The sequence below is a fragment of the Salvelinus fontinalis genome, chromosome 39 (assembly GCF_029448725.1).
Source record: "Salvelinus fontinalis isolate EN_2023a chromosome 39, ASM2944872v1, whole genome shotgun sequence".
Classification (NCBI taxonomy): domain Eukaryota; kingdom Metazoa; phylum Chordata; class Actinopteri; order Salmoniformes; family Salmonidae; genus Salvelinus; species Salvelinus fontinalis.
The window spans coordinates 25,663,724-25,691,463 of NC_074703.1; the positions used below are offsets into that span (position 1 = coordinate 25,663,724).

Sequence of the window (27,740 nt, forward strand, 5' to 3'; positions counted from 1 at the left end):
TTACTACAGTACTCCACTATTACTACGGTCAACAATACACTAATACGGTATTACCCTAGTACTCCACACTGTTACTACGGTCAACAATACTCTAATACGGTATTACTACAGTACTCCACTATTACTACGGTCAACAATACACTAATACGGTATTACCCCAGTACTCCACACTGTTACTACGGTCAACAATACTCTAATACGGTATTACTACAGTACTCCACTATTACTACGGTCAACAATACACTAATACGGTATTACCCCAGTACTCCACACTGTTACTACGGTCAACAATACTCGAATACGGTATTACCCCCGTACTCTACACTATTACTACGGTCAACAATACTCGAATACGGTATTACTACAGTACTCCACACTATTACTACGGTCAACAATACACTAATACGGTATTACCCCAGTACTCCACACTGTTACTACGGTCAACAATACACTAATACGGTATTACTACAGTACTCCACACTATTACTACGGTCAACAATACTCGAATACGGTATTACTACAGTACTCCACACTATTACTACGGTCAACAATACTCGAATACGGTATTACTACAGTACTCCACACTGTTACTACGGTCAACAATACTCGAATACGGTATTACCACAGTACTCTACACTGTTACTACAATCAACAATATAATACGGTATTACCACAGTGCTCTACACTGTTACTACAGTCAACAATACTCTAATACGGTATTACTACAGTACTCCACACTATTACTACGACCAACAATACTCGAATACAGTATTACCACAGTACTCTACACTGTTACTACAGTCAACCATACTCTAATACGGTATTACTACAGTACTCTAAACTATTACTACAAGCAACAATACTCGAATACGGTATTACCACAATACTCTACACTGTTACTACAGTCAACAATATAATACGGTATTACCACAGTACTCTACACTGTTACTACAGTCAACAATACTCTAATACGGTATTACTACAGTACTCTAAACTATTACTACAAGCAACAATACTCGAATACGGTATTACCACAATACTCTACACTGTTACTACAGTCAACCATACTCTAATACGGTATTACTACAGTACTCCACACTATTACTACAGTCAACAATACTCTAATACGGTATTACCCCAGTACTCCACACTGTTACTACGGTCAACAATACACTAATACGGTATTACTACAGTACTCCACACTATTACTACGGTCAACAATACACTAATACGGTATTACTACAGTACTCCACACTATTACTACGGTCAACAATACTCGAATACGGTATTACTACAGTACTCCACACTGTTACTACGGTCAACAATACTCGAATACGGTATTACCACAGTACTCTACACTGTTACTACAATCAACAATATAATACGGTATTACCACAGTGCTCTACACTGTTACTACAGTCAACAATACTCTAATACGGTATTACTACAGTACTCCACACTATTACTACGACCAACAATACTCGAATACGGTATTACCACAGTACTCTACACTGTTACTACAGTCAACCATACTCTAATACGGTATTACTACAGTACTCTAAACTATTACTACAAGCAACAATACTCGAATACGGTATTACCACAATACTCTACACTGTTACTACAGTCAACCATACTCTAATACGGTATTACTACAGTACTCCACACTATTACTACAGTCAACAATACTCTAATACGGTATTACCCCAGTACTCCACACTGTTACTACGGTCAACAATACTCGAATACGGTATTACTACAGTACTCCACACTATTACTACGACCAACAATACTCGAATACGGTATTACCACAGTACTCTACACTGTTACTACAGTCAACCATACTCTAATACGGTATTACTACAGTACTCTAAACTATTACTACAATCAACAATACTCAAATACGGTATTACTACAGTACTCCACACTATTACTACGACCACAATACTCGAATACGTTATTACCACAATACTCTACACTGTTACTACAGTCAACCATACTCTAATACGGTATTACTACAGTACTCTAAACTATTACTACAATCAACCATACTCTAATACGGTATTACTACAGTACTCTAAACTATTACTACAATCAACCATACTCTAATACGGTATTACTACAGTACTCTAAACTATTACTACAATCAACCATACTCTAATACGGTATTACTACAGTACTCTAAACTATTACTACAATCAACAATAATCTAATACGGTATTACCACAGTACTCTAAACTATTACTACAATCAACCATACTCTAATACGGTATTACTACAGTACTCTAAACTATTACTACAATCAACAATAATCTAATACGGTATTACTACAGTACTCTACACTATTACTACAACCAGCAATACTCTAATACGGTATTACCCCGGTACTCCACACTGTTACTACAGTCAACAATACTCTAATACGGTATTACTACAGTACTCTACACTATTACTACAATCAACTATACTATAATACGGTATTACCACAGTGCTCTACACTGTTACTACAATCAACAATACTCTAATACGGTATTACTACAGTACTCTACACTATTACTACAATCAACAATACTCTAATACGGTATTACCCCGGTACTCCACACTATTACTACAATCAACAATACTCTAATACGGTATTACCCCGGTACTATACACTATTACTATAGTCAACAATACTCTAATACGGTATTACGACAGTACTCTACACTATTACTACAACCAGCAATACTCTAATACGGTATTACCCCGGTACTCCACACTGTTACTACAGTCAACAATACTCTAATACGGTATTACTACAGTACTCTACACTATTACTACAATCAACAATACTATGATAGGGTATTACCGCAGTGCTCTACACTGTTACTACAATCAACAATACTCTAATACGGTATTACTACAGTACTCTACACTATTACTACAATCAACAATACTCTAATACGGTATTACCCCGGTACTCCACACTATTACTACGATCAACAATACTCTAATACGGTATTACTGCAGTATTCCACACTATTACTACAGTCAACAATACTCTAATATGATATTACTACAGTACTCTACACTGTTACTACAATCAACAATACTCTAATACGGTATTACTGCAGTTCTCCACACTATTACTACAAACAGCAATACTCTAATACGGTATTACTACAGTACTCTACACTATTACTACAGTCAACAATACTCTAATACGGTATTACCCCCGTACTCTACACTATTACTACAATCAACAATACTCTAATACAATATTACCCCGGTACTATACACTATTACCACAATCGACAACACTCCAATACAGTATTACTACAGTACTCTAGTCTACACTATAACTACAGTAAATATGACTCTAATACAGTATTACTACAGAATTCTACACTTACTACAGTCAACAAAACTCTAATACAGTATTATCACAGTACTCTACACGAGGGTTCTCCAACCCTGTTCCTGGAGAGCTACCCTCCTGTAGGTTTTCAATCCGACACCAGTTGTAATTAACCTGATTCAGCTAATTATTAGAATCAGCTGTACTAGATTAGGGTTGGAGTGAAAACCTACAGGATGGTAGCTCTCCAGGAACAGGGTTGGAGAGCCCTGCTCTACACTATTACTACAGTCAATAACGCTCACTGATACAGTACAACACTCACACATTCCGATAGCTACAGAACAATCAGAAGAAATTAGTCAAATAAAAGTGCAATAATGAAGCTTTGTACTAAAGTTATCCTCCAACGAAGGGTGGTTTATCCTACTTTCAGAAGGATGCACCAGAATGGGGCGGCAGGTAGCCTAGTGGTTAGCGCATTGGACTAGTAACCGAAAGGTTGCAAGATTGAATCCCTGAGCTGACAAGGTAAAAATCTGTCATTCTGCCCCTGAACAAGGCAGTTAACCCACTGTTGCTAGGCCGTCATTGAAAATAAGAATTTGTTCTTAACTGACTTGCATAGTTAACAAAAGGATGGCTGCTGTTTTATGGGCTCCAAACCAATTGTGCTATTTTGTGTGTTTTTTCGCATTGTTTGTAACTTATTTTGTACATAATATTGATGCTACCGAAAAGAGCTTCTGGAAATCAGAACAGCGATTACTCACCTCTTTTATGAGTCTGACGAGAAGGACATAATGCTGCTCCCAGACAAAGCCCAAATCCCTGTCATTCACATGAAGAACATAAGGAAATACAGGGGGCGGAAATCAAGAGGCCTTGTGAGAATTTGTCTGCGAGTGGGTAACCCGCCTCCACCATCCGTTCTATTGGCCAATGTGCAATCACTGGAGAATAAACTGGATGAGCTCCGTTTGAGACTATCCTACCAACAGGACATTAAAAACTGTAATATCTTATGTATCCCCGAGTCGTGGCTGAATGACGACACAGATAATACGAGCTGTATAAGCCATAAGCAAACAAGAAAATGCTCATCCAGAAATGGCATTCCTAGTGGCCGGGGCCTTTAATGCAGGCAAACTTGAATCCGTTTTTCTACCAGCATGTCACATGTGCAACCAGAGGGAAAAAAACACCTTTACTCCACACACAGAGACGTGTACAAAGTTCTCCCTCGCCCTCCATTTGGCAAATCTGACCATAATTCTATCCTCCTGATTCCTGGTTACACGCAAAAACTAAAGCAGGAAGTCCCAGTGACTCACACAATATGGAAGTGATCAGATGATGCAGATGCTACGCTACAGGACTGTTTTGCTAGCACAGACTGGAATATGTTCCGGGATTCATCCAATGGCATTGAGGAGCATACAACCTCAGTCACCGGCTTCATCAATAAGTGCATCGGCGACGTCGTCCCCTCAGTGACGTACGTACATATTCCAAACAGAAGCAATGGATTACAGGCAACATCTGCACCGAGCTAAAGGCTAGAGCTGCTGCATTCATTAATATGGACGCTTCAAAGAAATCCTGCTATACCCTCTGACGAACCATCAAACAGACAAAGCTTCAAAACAGGACTAAGATTGAAACCTGCTACACTGGCTCTGACGCTCGTCGGATGTGACAAGGCTTGTAAACTATTCCGGACTACAAAGGGATACCCAGCCACAAACTGCCCAGTGACGTGAGCCTACCAGATGGGCTAAATGCCTTTTATGTTCTCTTCGAGGCAAGCAATACTGAAGCATGCATGAGTGCACCAGCTGTTCCGGGCGACTGTGTGATTACGCTCACCATAGCCGATGAGAGCAAGACCTTTAAACAGGTCAACATTCACAAAGCCGCAGGACAAGACGGATTACCAGGACGTGTACTCAGAGCATGCGCGGACCAACTGGCAAGTGTCTTCACTGACATTTTCAACCTCTCCCTGACTGAGTCTGTAATACATACATGTTTCAAGCAGACCACCATAGTCCCTGTGCCCAAGAAAGCAAAGGTAACCTGCCTAAATGACTACCGCCCCATAGCACTCACGTCGGTAGCCATGAAGTGCTTTGAAAGGCTGATCATGGCGCACATCAACAACATTCCCCTGGAAACTCTAGACCCACTCCATTTCATATACCGCCACAACAGATCCATAGATGACGCAATCTCAATCACACCCAACACTGCCCTTTCCAACCTGGACAAAAGGAACACCTACAGTTGAAGTTGGAAGATTACATACACCTTAGCCAAATATGTTGAACCTCAGTTGTTCACAATTCCGGACATTTAATCCAAGTAAAAATTCCCTGTCTTAGGTCAGTTAGGATCACCACTTTATTTTAAGAATGTGACATGTCAGAATAATAGTAGAGAGAATGATTTATTTCAGCTTTTATTTCTTTCATCACATTCCCAGTGGGTCAGAAATTTACATACACTCAATTAGTATTTGGTAGCATTGTCTTTAAATTGTTTAACTTGGGTCAAATGTTTCTGGTAGCCTTCCACTAGCTTCCCACAATAAATTGGGTGAATTTTGGCCCATTCCTCCTGATAGAGCTGGTGTAACTGAGTCAGCTTTGTAGGTATCCTTGCTAGCACACGCTTTTTCAGTTCTGCCCACAAATATTCTATAGGATTGAGGTCAGGGCTTTGTGATGGCCACTCTAATACCTTGACTTTGTTGTCCTTAAGCCATTTGCCACAACTTTGGAAGTATGTTTGGGGTCATTGTACATTTGGAAGACCCTTTTGCGACCAAGTTTTAACTTCCTGACTGATGTCTTGAGATGTTGCTTCAATATATCCACATCATTTTCCTTCCTCATTTGTGAAGTGCACCAGTCCCTCCTGTAGCAAAGCACCCCCACAACGTGATGCTGCCACCCCCGTGCTTCACGGTTGGGATGGTGTTCTTCGGCTTGCAAGCGTCCCCCTTTTTTCCTCCGAACATAACGATGGTCATTATGGCCAAACAGTTCTATTTTTGTTACATCAGACCAGAGGAAATTTCTCCAAAAAGTACGATCTTTGTGCCCATGTGAAGTTTCAAACCGTAGTCTGGCTTTTTTATGATTTTGGAGCAGTGGCTTCTTCCTTGCTGAGCAGCCTTTCAGGTTATGTCGATATAGGACTTGTTTTACTGTGGATATAGTAACTTTTGTACCTGTTTCCTCCAGCATCTTCACAAGGTCCTTTGCTGTTGTTCTGGGATTGATTGCACTTTTCGCTTTTCGTACCAAAGTACGTTCATCTGTAGGAGACAGAATGCGTCTCCTTCCTGAGCGGTATGACAGCTGTGTGGTCCCATGGTGTTTATACTTGCGTACTATTGTTTGTACAGATGAACGTGGTACCTTCAGGTTTTTGGAAATTGCTCCCAAGGATGAACCAGGTCTTGGCTGATTTCTATTGATTTTCCCATGATATCAAGCAAAGAGGCACTGAGTTTGAAGGTAGGCCTTGAAATACATCCACATCCACTCAAATGATGTCAATTAGCCTATCAGAAGCTTCTAAAGCCATGACATAATTTTCTGGAATTTTACAAGCTGTTTAAAGGCACAGTCAACTTAGTGTATGTAAACTTCTGACCCACTGGAATTGTGATACAGTGAATTATAAGTAAAATAATCTGTCTGTAATCAATTGTTGGAAAAATTACTTGTGTCATGCACAAAGTAGATGTCCTAACCGACTTGCCAAAACTATAGTTTGTTAACAAGAAATGTGTGGAGTGGTTGAAAAACGAGTTTTAATGACTACAACCTAAGTGTATGTAAACTTCCGAATTCAACTGTATGTGAGAATGCTGTTCATTGACTACTGCTCAGAGTTCAACACCATAGTGCCCACAAAGCTCATCACTAAGCTAAGGACCCTGGAATTAAACACCTCCCTTTGCAACTGGATCCTGGACTTCCCGACGGGCCGCCCCCAGGTGGTAAGGGTAGGCAACAACACATCTGCCATGCTGATCCTCAAAACGGGGCCCCTCAGGGGTGAGTTGCCAAGACTGCGTGGCCAAACACGACACGATCATTAAGTTTGCTGATGACACAACGGTCATAGGCCTGATCACCGACAGCGATGAGACAGCCTATAGGGAGGAGGTTAGAGATCTGGCAGTGTGGTGCCAGGACAACAACCTCTTCCTCAACATGAGAAAGACAAAGTAGATGATCGCGGACTACAGGAAGAGGAGGGCCGAACACGCCCCCGTTCAAATCGACAGGTCTGTTTTGGAGCGGGTTGAGAGTTTCAAGTTCCTTGGCGTCCACATCACCAACAAACTATCATGGTCCAAACACACCAAGAATGTTGTGAAGAAAAAGATTTGACATGGGTCCCCAGATCCTCTACAGCTGCACCATTGAGAGCATCCTGTGCGGTTGCATTACCACCTGGTATGGCAACTGCTTGGCATCCGACCATAACGCGCTTCAGAGGGTAGTGTGTACAGCCCAGTACAACACTGGGGCCAAGCTTCCTGCCATCTAGGACCTATATACTAGGCAGTGTGTCAGAGAAAGGCCCCAAAAATTGTCAGAGACTCCAGTCACCCAAATTATAGACTGTTCTCTCTGCTTCCGCATGGCAAGCGCTACTGGAGCGCCAAGTCTAGGTCCAAAAGGCTCCTTAACATCTTCTACCCCCAAGCCATAAGACTGCTGAACAATTAATCAAATGGTCACCCAGACTATTTGCATTGAAACCCACCCCCCTTTGCTTTTACACTGCTGCTACTCGCTGCTTATTATCTATGCGTAGTCACTTTACCCCTACCTACATGTACAAATGACTTCAACTTTTTTTTTTTTTTACTTTAGTTTATTTAGTAAATGTTTTCTTAACTCTATCTTCCTAAAACTGCACAATATTCCTGCCGCTCTGCCCTGTTGTGAACTTTGGAGTAGCTTCCCCAAACCCTTCCTCACTGTTTCTGGATTACTGTTAGGAAAGGTTAGTGTCAGGCTACCTGTGTTCTACTGACCTAAACAGGTAATGTGAACCAGTGTGCCATCATTTACATTTCAATGTATAGTTTGCCGTTAGGCAGGCACAGATCTCTTCAAATCCTCTAGGGGTGGAAGCCCAAACTGACCTGCTTCCCTGTCAGGCACGCTATCTTTGAAGCAGGTACAGATATACCACATAACAGATAAGCCACACAAACAAGTCATATCACACGCACGCGCGCGCACACACACACACACAGTACATACAGTTTATGAGCAAGTATACTGTACACACTGTAAATAATTATCTAGCTGGCCCAAACTTAGTTCCAACTTGAGAAAACATAGGCAAATATTTGGGACACCCACAATTCTTTTCACATACAATGTTTTCAATTTACATATCTTGACATTGCATATGTTCAATTACACAGTAATTATTATTCTATGTTTCTTTACCTGGGACTTGAACTCACAACCTCCTGGTTCACGGCATTCTTAACTTCCTGACACAACACCACGTCTGTGTCAGCTATCTGACTATTCTCTCATCATTGATTTGATTGACTTATTTTAGGGTTTCCTGTTTTAATGTTAATCCTTAATCACTGTGATAAATCAAATCGTTTTTCTTGAGGTGACTTTTAACAGAGCTGAAATTCACTTTGAAGTGTAAAGTATAGGAATACAGGTGAAACCAGTCATTGACACAGACATGGTGGAGTAGCAGTAAGCTTGGAATGCTATGAATCAAGAGGTTGTGAGTTCCAATCCCAGGTGAGGACATGTTGAATAACAATTTCCATATAAATGCACTATGTAATCAAGTATGTTGAAAACATTCTGTGTTAAAAGCACCATTTTAATGTGCGGGCGTCCCTAGCTTAAGTCACGTTAAAGCTATGTTTGGGATAACCAAAAGTGTTATGTTCAGGTAACACTTTGACCGAAAAGTTTAGTAAACTATAAAAGTCTGTGGAACCAGTTACTAAATAATAATTAGTTGAATCAACAACAACAAAAAGTACAGTGTACACAGATGAAAACATACATGCTGCCTTACAACATACAGACCGGTAAAGAGCCCACCTGTTTGGGAGGATGGGTGGTCTCCCGATAGCGTCTCATGGTACCCGATGTGTGCGCCTTGTTCGTCATAGCCACAATGCACACAACCAGCAACCAACGCCTAACACTTAACACCCGAAGCCTGACTCCTATCTCTTTCTCTCAGCCGCAGTAGCTGTCTTCCTGTGGCGTCTCTCCTCAGAAAGTAAGCCGTCCCTCCTCTCCTCTTCTCTCCCTCTCTCTTTTCCTTCCTCTCTCACACCCTTCTCTCCTCTGCCCCACTGTACCACATATATGCAGTCAGTCCCAACAACCCTCTGGCCCTCGCCTGCTCCTGCCTCAACCGATCCTGGGAGAGAATGCTCCTAGGTGCTCCTCCACTCGTCGCTCCGCCGAGGTGGGCAGACAGACAGGAAGCATTTATATAGAAAATAGCCTGTTGCTGGGAGACGCTGGGGCAAAGAGCAAAGTGAGTCCTACACAATATAAATAGTTGTTTGGGTTAAATTGGACGCAACAACGCGTCATCCCGTCCTACGAGTTTCCCTTTTATTATTAATAGTGTGAGAAGACGGGAAATAATACAAGTGGGTTATTTGCATTAGTACAGTGCTACCCACACATCACAGTAGTCTCAGTAGTCTAAAGTGGCTGCATCCTCTCCTCGTGTCCTCTCGCTTTCATCTTCTGTGACAATGAAGACACAGCTGAGAGCAATAGGATGAGGCTTTTACCAGGTATTTGCTTTCACTAGTACAACGCTTTCTCGTGAGTAAACAATGAATAAGGAGTGATGAAGGAGAGGATATGAGCAGAAGAGATGAGGAGAGGAAGCCACGTTAGACTATTGAGAGCAGGGCAGTGTATTCATCAATCAAATGTATTTGATCAAGCCCTTTATAGAGCAGCGGCTGTCACAAAGGGCTATACAGATAACAAGATCTCACAGTTTGACACGGTTTGACTTCGGTATTGTAACACAGACGCTGGGAGACGAGAAGCAAGCACGGGTGTGGATTTAATAATAAATAAACATGAAACTAAACAACGAACAGCATCTGGACATGAGAACAGGAAAATAACAACAAGGCTGACTGGGGAATGAACCTGAGGGAGAGACAGGTAGAGGGATGGACATCATAGAAGTGATGCAGTCCAGGTGAGTCTCATGAGGGGCAGGTGCGCGTAACGACGGTGACAGGTGTGTGCATTAATCACCACACTGGCGACAACGAGCGCCGGAGAGGGGGAGTGGGAGTAAACGTGACAGGTATTCAAGTGTTTTCCAGGTTCAGGAATTCATTCCGAATGGGTACGGTAAGGGTTAAGGTTTGGGATAGGGTTCAAAAATGTTTATTAAAAAAAAGTGCCTAGTGCTGGGACTGAGCACGCGACCCTCAGAGCCGGAGCTCGCTGGTTACGCCTATCCACTATCCCCATCCGCAATGCCCCAGCAAGCCGCAAGCCTACTTAATAGTAATAGTCCTTACTGTGGCCCCTAGTGGCCCCCCCTGTGGCCCCTTACTGTGGCCCCTAGTGGCCCCCCCTGTGGCCCCTTACTGTGGCCCCTTACTGTGGCCCCTAGTTTTTAAGGCATCTCCCGACGCCCTGAGTACCTGGACGAATGTCAATTATCGCCTTGGATCTCGAGTGACCTGGCTGGACACCCAACCTAAAACACCAAAGAGCAAGCAATGCAGATGTAGAAGCACATCGGCTAAGAAAAAATCCCTGGAAAGGCAGGAACCTATGAGGAACCGGGCTCCCAGGGGTGGCCAGTCCTCTTCTGGCTGTGCCGGGTGGGGATTATAAGAGTACATGGTCATTTAGGCAAGATCGTTGCTTAAGACGTTCAAATGTTCATAGATGACCAGCAGGGTCAACAGTTCAACACCTCAGGAGTAAATGTCAGTTGGCTTTTCATAGCCGAGCATTCATATCAGGGACTGAAGAGACACGGTGGGATGAGTGATACAGTCTCTTCTTCCCCTGAGACATGCTCTTTCTGAACTAAAATACACACGTATAGACACTCCAAATCCCAGATGGGACAAGACTGGAATAATGTCAATATCCCAATATTTATTTCTCTACACGTGTTTCCATTATTTAAATTTTGGGGGGAATGTATCCCTATAAAATCCATGAGAGTCACAGAACCAAGATGTTTCATGCACATGTTTATGCACTTACACACACATTGTTCAGCTAGTTCTAGTGTCATTGTTCCTGCTAACAGTACCAAGCCTCCAGATTCTACAAGGGCTCAATACATTCTCCTCCTGACAACCCAATCTCTCACAGACACGACACATTGTGGAAGGTTGTGATTGACTGGTCGATCAGTGTGTGCGTGTCTGTCTGTCCGTCCGTGTGTGTGCGTGTGCGTGTGCGTGTGTGTACGTGTACGTAAGCCACTGTCATAGAGATCTTTCCAGAAATAAGATACTTGATCTACAGTATCTTACCCACAATTCTTATCTGTCCTTTTCACAACCTCTGAGCCAATAATCAAAATCCCTCTACAATAATCTCCAGTGATTCCCCATTTACTGCAGTCTACAGAGTTGCATAATATCCTACTGTATGCCTATAGCATCACCATCATCTCTAATAATAACTAGGGAAAGGGGATACCTAGTCAGTTGCACAACTGAATCCATTCAACTGAAATGTGTCTCCCACATTTAACCCAACCCCTCTGAATCAAAGAGGTGTAGGGGCCTGCCTTTAATCGACATCATCGGTGCCCGGGGAGCAGTTGTTGTTGGGGGTTAAATGCCTTGTTCAAGGGCAGAATGGCAGATTTTTTCAATTGGCCCCCTCGGGATTTTAACTATTGACTTTTCAGTTACTGAGATTGACACAGATCTAGGATTAGTTTATCCTCCCCTAATCCTAACCTTAACCACTAGGGGAGAAAACCACAAACTGACTTTTGATCATTGTCTAGGCATGCAATTTTATATTGCTCCGTAATTGCCTGGGTCTTAAAACAAAGTCAGCCACCTAAAGGAAAGTATTTAAGCATTTCCTGATCAGATTGAGACAGCAGTTGCCCCATCTGACCAGAGGACAGGGGGAGGGAGAGAGGGGAAGAGGGGGAAAGGAGGAGAGGAGGGGATATGCACGCAAGCACTGGTCAGTCAGGTAGAGAAGTGAGAAGTAGCGTTATCTATTTCTCGCTCCGTCAGTGTTCATTCAATACGGTTAGAGAAAGAAGTATTCCCCATCCTTTCTCCCCCTCCTCCCCCTCTCCTCCCTCCCCCTCACTGTACTGACCTGAGGTGTTCATTCAATAAAGGGTTAGAAAAAGAAGCACGTTCCCCCTTTCTGCCCTTCTCTGTCCTACCTGGGATCCCCGGGCACCCCTCTTGTGGTCCCATTCAGTCTGTGAGATCATCTGGAGACGAGAGGGAGACACCAGTTTAGAGGGCATTCATCATTCACCTCCAGTCTACTCCAGTCTACTACTTACTGTATTACAGTATCTTTGAGCTTTCTTCTCTATCATCCTCCACTATCTCCCCCCCCCCCAAAACCCCCCCCCCTACCACTCCGCTGAGGGCTAAAAATAAATGCGAGGCGCTGCTGATGAAGAAAAGAAAAGAGCGCATTACCTACGCTTGCAGGCTTCATCTTCATCTACGTCCCCCTCTCATTCCTCCCTTCTATTCCTCTATTCCACACTTTCTATTTTGTTCAACAAGGCTTTATTGCCATTTCACAGTGAGGCTGGGGCGTACCGAGCCTTTCAGCACAGCATAATGGCCTCTGCCAGGCTAAAACTTTAATCACTCTAATTAGCAAATAGACAACACACAGTACTAACATACGCACACCCTAACCTCCCTCCTGAAGGCACGCCATGCTAAGTGCAGGCTCGTTTACACTCGCATCGCCAGACAGGAAGCATCGCAGGATCAACATCACAGCATTACAGGATCATTGCCATTTTGGAGACACATACAGAGACTAGTTTACCCTGGCATAATCTTCATGGTAAGGCAGGGGCAGGAGAATTATTATATCTTTTTTTAAATGTAACCTTTATTTAACTAGGCAAGTCAATTAATTAAGAAAAAATTCTTACTTACAATGACGGCCTACCAGGAAACAGTGGGTAAACTGCCTTGTTCAGGGGCAGAAGGACAGATTTTTACCTTGTCAGCTCGGGGATCCGATCCAGCAACCTTTACGGTTATTGGCGCAATGCTCTAACCCATAGGATACCTGCCGCGAAGAGGAAATCCATAAACTGACTGAAACGTACAGTAGCTTGAATATTCTCACTGTTCCAACCGATGTACAACAAGGTGAAGGAGTCCCTCTAAAATCCGTTCCATTGTCTCTGATTTGAGTATCTGCTTGCAGGGAGCAAAGAAAGAGGTGTCCTCGTATTATAAGTGTCCAGTGTTTTGCAGTCTGATGGGGCGACTTAACTCAGCTGTTGACGATGAGTCCTGCATTGACTAGCTGACTGGGTCTGTGGACGGCTGGCTGTACGTTACATACGGTAACATTACGTAAAACACTTGTTATTGGTGGGGTCCTCACCCAGATTCCCATTGAGCTCAACCACGGTTATCTTAACACAACCTTTTCAAAAAGAGAGAGAGAGTCAGGGGAAACAACATGAATCTAGAAAAGGATCATTCCGATACTTTTTCTCTGTGTGCTTTTTTTGCCTCTTCCAATCTCACGTCCTTTAGCGTAGAGGAGAGGATGGTACTGTAGTCTCCCTCCCTCAGTAACACTGACCCCAGTCTTTGACCTGAGTCCCCTTACCCTAACCCCTACTAATGACAACTCAACGCCAGTCAAGCCCCCTACCACCACTCAACATCCTGGTTAACTAGACAGGTGTTGTGTCTACTCAATACAGCTGGGGGAATAAAATATGATTCTACTTGTAGTCCACATATGTGTTCTCTCCCTCTGACCACACTGTAGTTAGCTGCATATGTCGTTGCAATATATATACACATAGGTTTTAATACCAGGAAACATACAGAGAGGCTAATGATCGGAGAAAGACCCACCTGATCTTCTCCATCGTTGGATGGTGAGTCTCAGCCAAATACCCGTTAAGTTAACCAAGTCTACAAGGTAGGCTATATGTCCGGCAGCTTTGAGCTTCTCTCATCTGTCAAAGACTTCTCTCAAACGTCAAAGACTTCTCTCCTCTGTCAACATTCTTTATGACTGTTTTCCTAGACTTCCAATAAAAACCTGCAGGTCTATATGTTATATTATGGTCTGGCTGGGCTGTTTTCCTAAAAGTGCAGCAGAGCAACTTTAAGTAAAAATAGAGGCCCGGGGCTGTACCTTTCATTTTATTGAGTTCTCTGGTAAAATCATTAGAGAAGTCGCATTTGAAACGGACCAGTGTTCCTTTCCATGGTTCAGGATTTTAAACTGTTTCCAGTTTTATCCAGGGACAGCTTTAATGTATCATATAAATAATAGAATAATTTAGGAGACACTTTTATCCAAAGTGACTTACAGTTGACACATGATACAGTAGCCCACTAAGGAATCAAACCCACTCTACTCCAGTGATAGAGACTGTGTACTAGTCACTACACTCTAATCAACTGAGCCATCAGAACCATCCAGTTCTAAACAAGTTACCAGTAACAGAGTAACTGGGTCCCGTGTGGCTCAGTCTGAGTCCAGTAATGGTAGAGCATGGGCGCTTGCAAAGACAGGGTTGTGGGTTCAATTCCCACGGTGGACCAGTATGAAAATGCATGCACTGACTACTGTAAGTCACTCTGGATAAGAGTGTCTGCTAAATGACTCAACTGTGAAAATAAGTCCCTGGGAAGAAGAACAGGAGACATTGGACCACCACTGAACCAGAGGGGAGTGAGTAAGCAGTGAGTGTACAGCTCAGGAAAATCTAATAAGCAAACAGAGAGCCTGATATGTCCTCCTACTAACTCTCTAAGTGTTTTGTTCATTTAGACAGAAAGAGAAAAATAGAACATTAAAGAACTCTCAGGGAGGATGACAGAGGATGAAGGGAGCATGATAGAGAATGAGGATAGGATGACAGAGGACGGGGAGGCAGAGGTGCAAACCAGAACTCTGTTTGTCTCTGTGTTATTAAATGACAGATGAGGCAATCTACCTAACAAGAGGATGATAACGCAGTGTGTTTAATTGACCATGAACGAAACACCACCACTGGTAATGACTCTCTCTTCTCTCCAGTCTCTCTCTCCAGTCTCTTTTTCTCTCTCTACAGCCTCGATCTCCATCTCTCTCACTTCAGTATCTTTCTTTCTTCACTATCTCGCTCTCTCTCTTCACTATCTCTCTCGTTCTCTCTCTCTCTCTTCAGTATCTCTCTCTCTCTCTTTGGTGTCTCTCTCTCTCTCTTCAGTGTCTCTCTCTCCCTCTCTCCAGTATCTCTCTCTCCAGTATCTCTCTCTCTCCAGTATCTCTCTCTCCAGTATCTCTCTCTCTTCAGTATCTCTCTCTCTCTCTAACCTTCTCTTCAGTATCTCTCTCTCTCTCTTCAGTATCTCTCTCTATCTCTCTCTCTTCAGTATATATCTCTCTCAAATCAGTTCAATTCAAGGGGCTTTATTGGCATGGGAAACATATGTTAACATTTCCAAAGCAAGTGAAGTAGATAATATACAAAAGTGAAAAAAGCTATAAAAATGAACAGCAAACATTACACTCACGGAAGTTACAAAAGAATAAAGACATTACAAATGTCATATTATGTACACTACCGTTCAAAAGTTTGGGGACACTTAAATTAAGTGACGCTTGTTTATGTGTCTATGCATTCTGCGGAGTGATATGATCTTTTTTTTATCTTATTGGATTTTACAGGAAATGTTACTTTCCTTGAACTGTGAAAAATGCCAAGGGAGGTGAATACTTTCGCAAGTCACTGTATTTCCCCCAGTAGATATGGGAGTTTATCAAAATCGGGCTTGTTTTACTTTGTGGATCTGTGTAATCTGAGGGAAATATGTGTCTCTAATTAGGTCATACATTTGGCAGGAGGTTAGGAAGTGCAGCTCAGTTTCCACCTCATTTGGTGGGCAGTGTGCATATAGCCTGTCTTCTCTTGAGAGCCAGGTCTGCCTATGGCGGCCTTTCTCAATAGCAAGGCTATGGTCACTGAGTCTGTACATAGTCAAATCTTTCCTTAAGTTTGGGTCAGTCACAGTGGTCAGTGTACTCTCTGTTTAGGGCCAAATAGCATTATAGCTTGCTCTGTTTTTTTGTTAAGTCTTTCCAATGTGTCAAGTAATTATCTTTTTGTTTTCTCATGATTTGGGGGTCTAATTGTGTTGCTGTCCTGGGGCTCTGTGGGATCTGTTTGTGAACAGAGCCCCAGGACCAGCTTGCTTAGGGGACTCTTCTCCAGGTTAATCTCTCTGTAGGTGATGGCTTTGTTATGGAAGGTTTGGGAATCGCTTCCTTTTAGGTGGTTGTTGAATTTAACGGCTCTTTTCTGGATTTTAATCATTAGCGGGTATCGGCCTAATTCTACTCTGCATGCATTGTTTGGTGTTTTACGTTGTACACGGAGGATATCTTTGCAGAATTCTGCATGCAGAGTCTCAATTTGGTGTTTGTCCCATTTTGTGAATTCTTTGTTGGTGAGCGGACCTCACAACCATAAAGGGCAATGGGCTCTATGACTGATTCAAGTATTTTTAGCCAGATCCTAATTGGTATGTTGAATTTTATGTTCCTTTTGATGGCATAGAAGGCCCTTCTTGCCTTGTCTGTCAGATCGTTCACAGCTTTGTGGAAGTTACCTGTGGCGCTAATGTTTAGGCCAATGTATGTATAGTTTTTTTGTGTGCTCTAGGGCAACAGTGTCTAGATGGAATTTGTATTTGTGGTCCTGGCGACTGGACCTTTTTTGGAACACCATTATTTTGGTTACTGTCAGTGCCCAGGTCTGGCAGAATCTGTGCAGAAGATCTAGGTGCTGCCGTAGGCCCTCCTTGGTTGGTGACAGAAGCACCAGATCATCAGCAAACAGTAGACATTTGACTTCAGATTCTAGTAGGGTGAGGCCGGATACTGCAGACTGTTCTAGTGCCCTAGCCAATTCGTTGATATATATGTTGAAGAGGGTGGGGCTTAAGTTGCATCCCTGTCCCACCCCATGGCCCTGTGGGAAGAAATGTGTGTGTTTTTTGCCTATTTTAACCACGCATTTGTTGTTTGTGTACATGGATTTTATTATGTGGTATGTTTTTCCCCCAACACCACTTTCCATCAATTTGTATAGTAGACCCTTATGCCAAATTGATTTGAATGCTTTTTTGAAATCAACAAAGAATGAGAAGACTTTGCATTTGTTTTGGTTTGTTTGTTTGTCAATTAGGGTGTGCAGGGTGAATACGTGGTCTGTCGTACGATACTTTAAAAAAAAGCTATTTTGACATTTGCTCAGTACATTGTTTTCACAGAGGAAATGTACGAGTCTGCTGTTAATGATAATGCAGAGGATTTTCCCAAGGTTGCTGTTGACGCATATCCCACGGTAGTTATTGGTGTCACGTTCCTGACCTATTTCTGTTAGTTTGTTATATGTGTTAGTTGGTCAGGACGTGAGGTTGGGTGGGCATTCTATGTTTTCTGTTTCTATGTTGGTTTATGGGTTGCCTGGTATGGCTCTTAATTAGAGGCAGGTGTTTGGCGTTCCTCTAATTAAGAGTCATATTTAGGTAGGTGTTTTCACAGTGTTCGTTGTGGGTGATTGTCTCCTGTGTTTGTGTATGTCGTTGCGCCACACGGGACTGTTTTCGGTTTGTTTGTTTCATCGTTCATTTTGTGTAGCCTATTTTCTCTATTCGTGCGTTCTTCATGTTTTATGTAAGTTCGTCGTCTAGGTCTGTCTACACCGTTTATTTGTTTTGTAATTTATTCAAGTGTTTTTGTTTCGTTTCGTCCTCGTTTTTGTTTAATAAATAATGTCTACAAACTCCGCTGCATTTTGGTTCGATCCCTGCTCCTCTTCTGATGAAGAGGAGGAGGAAAACCGTTACAGAATCACCCACCAATCCAGAACCAAGCGGCGTGAGTTCGAGCAGGATTCTACACAGGTATCATGGACTTGGGAGGAAATATTGGACGGGAAAGGTCCATGGGCACAGTCGGGAGAATATCGCCGCGCTCGTGAGGAGATGGAGGCAGCGAGAGCCCAAGAGCGTTGGTATGAGGAGGCAGCTAGGAGACGTGGCTGGAAGTCCGAGAGGAGACCCCAAAAATTTATTGGGGGGGGGGCTAAGAGGTTGTGGGCCAAGGGCAGGTAGGAGACCTGCGCCCACTTCCCAGGCTTACCGTGGAGAGCGGGAGTACGGGCAGGCGCCGTGTTACGCAGTAGAGCGCACGGTGTCTCCTGTACGAGTGCATAGCCCAGTGCGGGTTATTCCACCTCCCCGCACTGGTAGGGCTAGATTGGGCATTGAGCCAGGTGTCATGAGGCCGGCTCAACGCGTCTGGTCTCCAGTGCGTCTCCTCGGGCCGGCTTACATGGCACCAGCCTTACGCATGGTGTCCCCGGTTCACCTACATAGCCCGGTGCGGGTTATTCCACCTCCCCGCACTGGTCGGGCGACGGGGAGCATTCAACCAGGTAAGGTTGGGCAGGCTCGGTGCTCAAGGGAGCCAGTACGCCTGCACGGTCCGGTATTTCCGGCACTACCTCCCCGCCCCAGCCCAGTACCACCAGTGCCTACACCACGCACCAGGCTTCCAGTGCGTTTTCAGAGCCCTGTGCCTCCTCCACGCACTCTCCCTATGGTGCGTGTCTCCAGCCCAGTGCCTCCAGTTCCGGCACCGCGCACTAAGCCACATGTGCGTCTCCTAAGTCCTGTGCACACTGTTTCTCCCCGCACTCGTCCTGAGGTGTGTGCCCTCAGTCCGGTACCACGCACCAGGAATATAGTGCGCTTCGAGAGGTCAGTGTGTCCTGTCCCTGCTCCCCGCACTAGGCTTGAAGTGCGTGTCCTCAGTCAGGTGCCTCCAGTTACGGCACCACGCACCAAGCCTACAGTGCGTCTCAGCCGGCCAGAGTCTGCCGTCTGCCCAACGGCGCATGAACTGCCTGTCTGCCATGAGCCTGCAAAGCTGCCCGTCTGCCATGAGCCTACAGAGCCTTCCGCCAGACAGGAGCAGCCAGAGCCTTCCGCCAGACAGGTGCAGTCTGAGCCATCCGTCTCCGCAGCGCCATCTGAGCCATCCGTCTCCCCAGCGCCATCTGAGCCATCCGTCTCCCCAGCGCCGTCTGAGCCATCCGTCTCCCCAGCGCCGTCTGAGCCATCCGTCTCCCCAGCGCCGTCTGAGCCATCCGTCTGTCCTGAGCCATTAGAGCCGCCCGTCTGTCCCGAGCCGTCAGAGCCGATAGTCAGTCAAGAGCCGCTAGAGCCAGTTATCAGTCAGGATCTGCCAGAGCCGCCAACCAGACAGGATCTGCCAGAGCCGCCAACCAGACAGGATCTGCCAGAGCCGCCAACCAGACAGGATCTGCCAGAGCCGCCAACCAGACAGGATCTGCCAGAGCCGCCAACCAGACAGGATCTGCCAGAGCCGTCAGTGAGCCATGAGCGTCCAGAGCCTTCAGCCAGCCATGAGCGTCCAGAGCCGTCAGCGAGCCATGAGCGTCCAGAGCCGTCAGCGAGCCATGAGCGTCGAGAGCCGTCAGCCAGCCATGAGCGTCGAGAGCCGTCAGCCAGCCATGAGCGTCGAGAGCCGTCAGCCAGCCATGAGCGTCGAGAGCCGTCAGCCAGCCATGAGCGTCGAGAGCTGTTAAACAGCCATGAGCGTCCAGAGCCGTTAGCCAGTCATGAGCTGTCCCTTAGCCCGGAGCGGCTATTTACCCAGAACTGCCCCTCAGTCCAGAGCTGTCTCTCTGTCCGGAGCTGCCTTTCAGTCCGGAGTTGCCCCTCTATCCTGATTTACCTCTCTATCCTAAGCTACCTATCTATCCTGATCTATCCCTCTGTCTTGAGCTATCCCTCTGTCTTGATCTATCCCTCTGTCCCGGTGCTGCCCCGGTTGTTGATGTTACCAAAAGGATTTTGTGGGGGTAAGATGAGGGTGGACATTCATAGGGGGAGATGGAAGCTGGGATTGACTATGGTGGGGTGGGGACCTCGCCCGGAGCCTGAGCCACCACCGTGGTCAGATGCCCACCCAGACCCTCCCCTAGACTTTGTGCTGGTGCGCCCGGAGTTCGCACCTTATGGGGGGGGTTATGTCACGTTCCTGACCTATTTCTGTTAGTTTGTTATATGTGTTAGTTGGTCAGGACGTGAGGTTGGGTGGGCATTCTATGTTTTCTGTTTCTATGTTGGTTTATGGGTTGCCTGGTATGGCTCTTAATTAGAGGCAGGTGTTTGGCGTTCCTCTAATTAAGAGTCATATTTAGGTAGGTGTTTTCACAGTGTTCGTTGTGGGTGATTGTCTCCTGTGTTTGTGTATGTCGTTGCGCCACACGGGACTGTTTTCGGTTTGTTTGTTTCATCGTTCATTTTGTGTAGCCTATTTTCTCTATTCGTGCGTTCTTCATGTTTTATGTAAGTTCGTCGTCTAGGTCTGTCTACACCGTTTCTTTGTTTTGTAATTTATTCAAGTGTTTTCGTTTCGTCCTCGTTTTTGTTTAATAAATAATGTCTACAAACTCCGCTGCATTTTGGTTCGATCCCTGCTCCTCTTCTGATGAAGAGGAGGAGGAAAACCGTTACAATTGGGGTCAAATTTGTATCCACTTTTGTGGATTGGGTTGATCAGATGCCAGAGCTAAGGATGATATTAAAGTGTCTTAGTATAGCCAATTGGAATTTGTTGTGTGTATATTTTATAATTTCATTGAGGATACCATCAACACCACAGGCCTTTTTGGGTTGGAGGGTTTTTATTTTGTCCTGCAGTTCTCTCTCATCAGTCAGTCTCTCTCTTTGGTCTCTCTCTCGTATCACTCTCTCTCTCGTATCACTCTCTCTCTCTGTCTCTCTCGTCTCTCTCTTGTATCACTCTCTCTCTCCAGTATATCACTCAATCACTCGTCAGTATCTCACTCTCTCTTCAGTATCTCACTCTCTCTTCAGTATCAGTATATTTTGTCCTGTAGTCATCTCTCTCGTCAGTCAGTCAGTCAGTCAGTCAGTCAGTCAGTCTCTCTCTCGTATCACTCTCTCTCTCCCCGTCTTGTGACTGTTGAGTTTGTATAGCACCTCATAATCATCACACATAACATAGCCAGCACTGCTACCATCCTCTTTTACTACTTCATGAAATCTTTCCCAAACATTAGGCTACTGTTCTGGCTACTGTTCTTCAGTATCAGTATATTGTGTCCTGTAGTTCTCTCTCTTCAGTCAGTCTCTCTTGTATCACTCTCTCTCAAATATCGCTCACTCGCGTATCACTCTCTCTCACTCGTATCGCTCCCTCTCTCTCGTATCGCTCTCTCTCTCATATCGCTCTCTCTCTCTTTCTCATATCTCTCTCTCTTTCTAATATCGCTCTCTCTCTCTTTCTCATATCTCTCTCTCTCTCTTTCTAATATCGCTCTCTCTCTCGTATCGCTCTCTCGTATAGCTCTCTCTCTCATATCGCTCTCTCTTTCTCTCTCTCGTATCGCTCTCAATCTCTCGTATTGCTCTATCTCTCTTCAGCATCTCTCTCTCTCTCTCTCTTCATCATCTCGCTCTCTCTCTCTCTTCAGTATCTCGCTGGGTCTCTCTCTTCAGTATCTCACTTGCTCTCTCTTCAGCATCTCGCTCTCTCTCTCTCTTCAGTATCTCACTGGGTCTCTCTCTCTTCAGCATCTCGCTCTCTCTCTCTCTTCAGTATCTCACTGGGTCTCTCTCTCTTCAGTATCTCGCTGGGTCTCTCTCTTCAGTATCTCACTCGCTCTCTCTTCAGTATCTCGCTCACTCTCTCTTCAGTATCTCGCACGCTCTTTCTCCTCAGTATCTCGCACGCTCTTTCTCCTCGGTATCTCGCACGCTCTCTCTCTCTCAATTCAGTATCTCACTTGCTTTCTCTCTTCAGCCTCTATCTCCATCTCTCTCATCTTGCTCTCTTCCTTATCTCTCCCTCTGTCTCTTTGCCCTGCTCATTGTAATCACATTGTAGTCACATACAATAGTGATGGTGGTTAGACTCAGAACCTGCAATCCCCGTGGTTATATCCGCGGGGCGGGCGGGTTTAGGGTCATTAAATATTGTGTGGATGAAGGGTGGGTGGATGAATCGGGTTGAATAAAGAGAAGAAAAATAATCAAAAATCCATAAATGTATAATTATTGCGCAATTCAGATCTATAGGCATTTAGGGTTTTCGGTCATTATTTTTATCTGATGTTAATGTGTAGCCTAAGCCTAGATTTTAGGGCCTAACTGTGCGCTCAACAAATACACGCTAATTGACAAATGCTTTTGGGAACTTGGGCAGAACAAAATGTACGTCGATCCACTGAGATAAAAAGGACAAATGTTGGGGTTGAATTCAATAAGAGAAAAGCTGTGAAATGGAGAGTTGAAAAGAAATAGAAGGCCAGAACAGTATCCTAATGTTTGGGAAAGTTTTAATGAAGCAGTAAAAGAGGATGGTAGCAGTGCTGGCTGTGTTATGTGTGATGATTATGAGGTGCTATACAAAACTCGACAGTCACAAGACGGGGACTTCACAATGACAATGACATCACAATGACAATGTCAAGGGAACTGTAGGCTGCTGTTCAGATGTGTTAAATGGAATAGTAGCCTGACACCAGGACACTGACTGTAGGTCTATAACCTCTCACACAACCTAATATAATATTAACTCCTGCAGAATTAAGCATTTCTTGCAGTAACATTATGCACAGAATGTACATTTTGACTTGGGAGCAGTGGTGGAGAAATATGATTGACTTATTTCAGCATCTTGAGTGAATAAAGGTCTATGAAGGTGCTCTCTTTACCAGCATCATAAAAGCTGATAGTACTATCAAATACCTAAAATATGCATACAAGTCGAAATCATATCAGAAACATGTTGGGTAGTTTTCACACCTTTAATTTCTCTAAAACGGGTAAAACTGATGTCATTTGGAAATTGTTCGTTTTTTGGGGGTTATTGCATTTTATCCCCGGTCCCTAAACATCTTTGTAGCGTGAGAGAAGCAGAGAAGGGAAAACTTTACCAATGTCAACTAGATTGAATCATTCATTCTATCAATTTATGACATTATTCTGGTGAGCAAGGACTTATTTAGTATTCTAGGGCAACAAGCAATGACAGAAGAGAAGCTGCATGTATCTAAGTATAGTTGACTAACAAATAGCCTACCAAAATGTCAGAAATGACAAGTACAAACATAGGCCTATCTGAAAAGGTACGTCAAAACATTGTTTGGTCATCTCTGACTGTACAGCGTATTTTCTATATTAGCGGGTTAGGGCCGGGGCCTCAGATTTTCACTTGATCACATATAGTTGGCTATTTGCGGATGGGTGAACAAACAGCTGACCCACGCATCACTAACACACACACACACACCTCCACCTTGTCAAACCTGTATGTGGGCCCTCCACTCAGCCCTACTGCTCTCTCAGATGGCCTTCATTTCGGCTCTAATGCACTTGTAACAATGTAAAGACTATGGGAGGGTAGGAAACCACGGGGGCCTAATGCAGTGTTGTGCCAGATCACCATTCACAGCTCTATGATTCATTTATAACCAGCATAATACTTGTTTTATGATGCCCGGGGCCACGGTAATATCGTGCTCTAACGATAGCTTCATATCAATTTAGGCTCCTTGGCTGTCCAAACGCACGGCGCATAAAATGTTCACTTCCAACCTAGTGCCAGCAGGGATAACTTCCACTTCTCTCTCCCTCTGTTGTCTCTCTCCTCTCTGGTAATATAAGCTCTGGTTTTCAATCAATTACATTACAGGACTTGGGATGACTTTCTCTCTATCTACTTGATTCGTTTCTCCTCGTCAGGGGAGATTGCTAACAATGTGGGGTGCTGCTTTACACCTGCAGGTGGAGCCTCTTTCCAGGCTCATTCTCAGGGCGTTAGACACTGTAAACTACCCTTGTATTTCAGCTAAACTCTACCCCAGATAGTCCATCCCTCCTCTCCTCTCTCTCTCTCTCTGGACTCTGGAAAAGACCAGTCATGTACCTGAGTCTTGGGCCACATTTCATTCCAGATAGTTACAAAGGGAAGTGAACGAAGGCAAACGCTAACAAAACATTTTTGGAATGAAACGCAGCACAGAGCTCACAGACGCCTTCCAACTGGACATGGAATTGGACGACAGACGCTGCCAGCCAATCCCCTGGACCCTCATCAGGCCTCCTTGCTCCAGTGAGAATTTGGCCTGAAGCCTGAAACCTTGACACTTTATAGGAGGGAGGAAGAGAGGGGGGGTTGCTGCTGCTAGACTCCTGGCATACATTCATTAACTCTGGTCAGGTGGGGGGGGGGCAGGGACCAGACAGCCAGGAGAGGAAAGGCAGGGCTGCTGGACGTTTGCTTTTAACACTTTTGGATGCTATATGATCTGACTCACATGCAGACACACACGGATGTGCACACACACACACACACACACACACACACACACACACACACACACACAGGTGCACCTGCGTTTGCATGGGCACGCGCACAAACACACAGAAACACACACACACTGGATCTGGGGTTGGTTTTAACAGTGTTGGCTACTAAACAGCATCTAGATGCCTTGCTAGTTACCCTCCTGAGGGTTTCAAGGCCTTCCAAGCCCATTAAGAAATAATGGAACATTCATGCTGCCCATAGAAACTGCTTAGCGTGAGGGTAATTTCAACTATGGGGCTGGTGTTTCTGTGGTTCACACATCTGCCTAGTCCAACACTTCCCTGTGTGAAAACACAACACGTTCAACCGGTGAAGATGACAAAGTTGTGGGTTCAATTCCTGCAGGGGTCACACGTACTGAATATGTGAAGTTAATACGAGTCATTTTGAATAAAACAGTCTGGTAAATGTCTCATAAATGACACGTGAAATTGATCCCAATTTTTCTGCAATGGATTTTTTAGCAGCTCTCATACACGTTATGAATATTGACACATTCCACTGTGTTTACTATAGTCTGCTTCCACGCACGCACGCACGCACCCACCCACCCACCCACGCACGCACGCACGCACGCACGCACGCACGCACGCACGCACGCACGCACGCACACACACACACACACACACACACACACACACACACACACACACACACACACACACACACACACACACACACACACACACACACACACACACACACACGGCCTGTGTGTTACATTCCCAGTGTAAATCTTTACCAGCGCCAGCAGGTCTGACTGACTGCTAGTATATCCTGTATCGGCCAAGACCTTTAAAACCAACCAGTGGTTCCGTACAGTAAAATGCCCATGCAAAAACACCCAATGAAACGCAACTCTGAAAAGGACTCCATGTGTTTTTCTCAATTTTACCATTCAACAAAATCAGTGGCACCACAGCAGCATTCACACACCATATGATGTTGGAGCGATGGGTGAGTAATGGAAATCCTGAGGGAAGAGGGACCAGATACACTGACAGAGCTGTAAAACACTAGGAGACATACATGCTGCAACAGCACAATCCTGCCTCTGTTATTTTATTATTCTTTAATTAACTCGGCAAGTCCGTTAAGAACACATTCTTATTTACAATGACGGCCTACTGGGGAACAGTGGGTTAACTGCCTTTTTCAGGTGCAGAATGACTAATATTTTTTACCTTGTCAGCTTGGGGTTCGATCCAGCAACCTTTTGGTTGCTGGCCCAACGCTCTAACCACTAGGCTTCCTGCCACCCCCAGCCACTGGACAGGAAAACCCACAGACGACTATAGAGAATGGATGAACGACAGTACTCGGACCGTGGACACATCTATAAGAACCTGGTTGCTAGAAACCCAGAGTCGGGACTGGGGCTGAAGCTGGAGAAATAAACTGGGGTATATGTGACTGGAGATAGGGCTGGTGTATAGGGGATGGAACTAAACAAGGGAACAGGTGTGTGTGTCACCCAAATAAACAAGTCCTTGTAAGGAATAAAGGGTATATGTTGTGAATGGCCCCTGTATGAGTGACTTTAGACTGTTCTGAAAGGACCCCTGGCTGAATGACATGACGGACAGGCCTGCGGCACAAGGCACCCGCACACCACTACACTATGGACGGAGAGAGAGAGAGAGATAGAGAGAGAGAGTGTGTTTGTGAGAGAGGGAGTGAGCGAGCGAGAGACAGAGAAAGCGGAAGAGAGAGAGAGAGACACATAGACAGACAGAGCCCTTGGCTGAGTGACAGACAGATAGCCCTCACTCCCTCCCCTCTGACCTCCCTGCGCGTCATGACTGGACCACTCTAGGCCTGAAGAGGACCCAGGGCTCATCTGCATAACGAGGTGAGACAAAGCCGGCTGGCCAGCAGCTGCTACGAGGGGCCTCAGCTGTAAACAACAGACACAGGGCCAGGGAACATTTACATACCATGTACATCAGACAGCTAGCTACATCTCACGAGTGCAGTTATTAACCAGTTAAGGTCTCAAACTATTTGGCTCAACTTCAAATTAACTTTTGTCTGTAATGTCTTTTCCGTTATGTGTCGGCACCCAGTAAGACTAGCTTTCGCCATTGATGTAGGCTAATGGGGATCCTAATAAATCTAAACCCGAATAAATCTAAAACTTTGATTCACTGCTACGTTGACTCTGTACCATAAGAACATTCTACGCCACAAGCCTCCTCCTTTATTTACTGTCTAGAGCTCCTCCATCCTCCTCTGTCCCCCTCCTCCATTCTTCAGTGCAGTGCGTTCTTATCTAATCATGTGTGTGTGTCCGTTGGTTAAGTTTCAGGGCCAAGATTTTGCTTGACAGAGACGGAGGGGTCCCAAGAAAACATGTGCCACTGGGAGCTTCCTTCCTTGAAGCTGGCATCGCCATTGACCTCTTCGTCTGAAGATTGCAGCTTATATCTCAGCCACCAGAGAGGGTGAGAGTCCACAGGGGAAAAGAGGGAGAGGGGGGAGAGAGAAGAAGGGAGAGAAAGAGTCTGCAGAGAGACAGCACTCGGTGTCCCCGGTGGGATTAAACAGCATTCTTCTCCCTGGAGGAAATACCTGATTCTGCGCATCTGATCTGGGTTCAGTCATGCTGGAACACATACTCACTACATCACAACTCCTCTCCTCCCTCACTCTCTCATCAATATTCCTCCTCTCATCTTCGCTTCCTCTCG

At 44.7% G+C, this 27,740-nt stretch overlaps 1 protein-coding gene across 2 annotated transcripts in view; it reads right to left on the minus strand.

Annotated features, from left to right (window-relative positions):
• The window catches only part of LOC129838915 (cGMP-inhibited 3',5'-cyclic phosphodiesterase 3A-like), a 104,660-nt gene that overhangs the window by 40,923 nt on the left and 35,997 nt on the right, over positions 1 to 27,740 (minus strand). Inside the window, exon 2 of one of the 2 annotated variants that reach the window (XM_055906187.1) lies at positions 12,785 to 12,835. The exons of the other annotated variant lie outside the window; for it this stretch is intronic. Coding sequence (XP_055762162.1) covers positions 12,785 to 12,835 — 51 coding nt within the window. The remainder of the gene's footprint in view (positions 1 to 12,784; positions 12,836 to 27,740) is intronic. 2 annotated transcript variants of the gene reach the window in all.